This window comes from Anopheles aquasalis, chromosome 2 (assembly GCF_943734665.1).
Source record: "Anopheles aquasalis chromosome 2, idAnoAquaMG_Q_19, whole genome shotgun sequence".
Taxonomy (NCBI): domain Eukaryota; kingdom Metazoa; phylum Arthropoda; class Insecta; order Diptera; family Culicidae; genus Anopheles; species Anopheles aquasalis.
The window spans coordinates 24,115,001-24,117,500 of NC_064877.1; the positions used below are offsets into that span (position 1 = coordinate 24,115,001).

Below are 2,500 nucleotides of genomic sequence, written 5' to 3' on the forward strand. Positions count from 1 at the left end.
ATGGTGGGAAGAAAGTGGTACCTGCCTCAATCCTGCCTGCTGCCGATCACAGTCACAGACCGGATCAATACAACGGAAATTGTAACTGAGTGTATGCTGCGTGTCCATCTTACTGGACCCTTACTGGTGCTTATCAATAATCTCACCGCTGTGCCAATGATAACTGGGCACGGGGACCGATGATAGGCCGACGCCAGGGCGGTCCCTAGGTGATGCCGGAATTCAATGGTTTATGATGGCAATTGAAACCATTCCTGTAGCGCGCGTGTGAGCGTCACAAGTGGAGACACAGGTTGCTTTGTCAAAATCAACACTGCAAACAACAGGGTCATAATGAAAGATTACAGCGACTACTCCGACTCTGCCGCCCCCCCGGAAAACGTCTGCTTTCCTGATCCAAGAAGAAAGCACTTCGTGGATCGTAGCAACCGTATCGAAAGGAAAGCGTATTGACGACGACGACGTTGTCAGAATGGCGGGCACGCGGGACCAGCGTCATCATCGTGGCGACACACGGTCAGTAATGGCCGGTTTTTTTTGGGGACACGCGAAGCTAAAATTACCCAAGCACCACGACGACGGCGACGACAGCATCTCTCCGGCCCGCGAAAACACACGCGCGGACGTAGATGGCTGGCGGTGCTTACGCGTGTTTCAATTAATTCTCAGAAGAGATGCTCGTCTTTTTAACCATTTCTTGAGGGGATCGGCATCTCTCCCTGTGATGTCCCGAAAGCAGCAGCAAAAAAGCAAAGAACTGTTTTCATTACCGCCATAGGATCAAAGCTATTATTATTGCCATTGTTTGGTGGGGGATTTGCGGTGGTTATGTGCGCACACGACGGCCCGTCAGATCGCCCGTCATAGCTCTACCACCTTGAGTTGAGATCGGTCGGCATTCGGTCAATTCGGCGATCGCAATCCGTTGGCAATGGAAAACACACGTCAGCTGCTAGCGGAAAGGGCTTCCACACACACCCAGATGGACGACGCCGATTGGAAGGTGACTGCTGGTTCGGATGCCGTGCCCCCAAGCACGTTTTCTTATTTTTGTGTCCGCTCCGAAGGACTCATCGAATGATGGACCTCGGGCGAGTTGATCGCGATCGCGACGAGTAGCCAGGTAGTGGGTACGAAATGGAAAACGCTGTCTACTACGTTAGTATTGGCTTGCGAGGGTTGGTCGGTTCGGTCGGTCGGTCTATTTTTAATCTAGTAGTCAAGCTTCCTCGTGATCTGCTGCCACGTTCGTGGCGCGGTGGAAAATGTAAACATTTGCTGCAACGAAAAGGCTGGGGGCCATGGCCTGGGGTGGCGAAGGTGTACTGCCAGCCGTCTGCCAAATGCAACAACGGCTAGTAACGGCAATCGATCGATCGATCGATCGGTGATGGACGAAAATATTCGGCTTTATTTAAGGAAACGGCGCCCAGGGGGCTGCAAATTTGGCCACGCGCAGACTTCCACTGCCGCCCGCGCCTAACTAATGCCCAGACTGGTGGACAATTTGCGCCAAACGATATTCACTGACAGTCTGCATTGCAGCGAACGCGGATGGAATGCAATCGTTTGTGGATGAATGGTGGGTTACCTTCCACCCGTTTCTCACAATGCTTCATCAACCGATTGTTTCCGGTTGCTGCTGCTGGTGCCGGCTTGAAAGAAGCAAATTATCTGCATGCACACATGGTTGCAGTTAGCGACGATTCCGCCCTTCCTCGTGCACCACAATAATGGCTCAATGGCCCCCCGGCTAGTGGAGAATCCGGTATCATTTGTGTGGTGGCCTCAGAATCAGAACATATCCTGGAATCAGAGAACATCCTCCATTGCGTTGATAAGAAAATTGCTTTACTGATTGACGCTTGGACGAACGGAGGAATATGGCACCTTTCGACGCTTTAGTCAACCGTTGGAGTAGAACGGATTAATTTGCGTCAGAATGCTAATTCGCTCGCATCTTGTGACGGAACGGAACCTGTTACGTCGTCGTCGACGAATTAGATTCTTTGTCGCCAACTTGAGCCGTAATGACTGCGCAATGTGCAGTAATGGTGCATTGCACGAGACCTCCTGTATGCAGCTCCGTCAATATGCAACCCATTTCACCCACGTTGGACGACTTCCTCCAGTTGGACACGTGTGCTCAGTGTCTAGACTTGTAGTACGACCAGGCCTGACCGGGTGTCACCAGCGCTGCATTATTCATCAAGCGGGGCTAATGATGCTGGTCTCATTTCGATAGAAAATAGATTATTTATTCCATTCTGCTGTACATCGCGTGATCATCATCATGTGCTGCTGTGAAGGTTATCCGCTTATCATCGTTTCTTTCCCTTTCACATCCCCATCTGTTCCGGTACAGAGGAATCAGCTCAACGGTTCGGCGATGTATCGACAAGGAGACGGGCAAGGAATATGCGGCGAAGATCATTGATCTTGGAGCAGCCGAGATGGGCGATTCGAATCACATGCTGGATGCGACGCGACAAGAAATCCA

At 51.3% G+C, this 2,500-nt stretch overlaps 1 protein-coding gene across 4 annotated transcripts in view; it reads left to right on the plus strand.

Moving 5' to 3' along the window:
• The window catches only part of LOC126568954 (phosphorylase b kinase gamma catalytic chain, liver/testis isoform), a 10,960-nt gene that overhangs the window by 1,400 nt on the left and 7,060 nt on the right, over positions 1 to 2,500 (plus strand). For all 4 annotated transcript variants that reach the window (XM_050225675.1, XM_050225672.1, XM_050225674.1 and 1 more), the window contains exon 2: positions 2,366 to 2,500. This exon is cut by the window's right edge and continues 35 nt beyond it. In XM_050225675.1, the coding sequence (XP_050081632.1) occupies positions 2,366 to 2,500 (135 nt within the window). The remainder of the gene's footprint in view (positions 1 to 2,365) is intronic.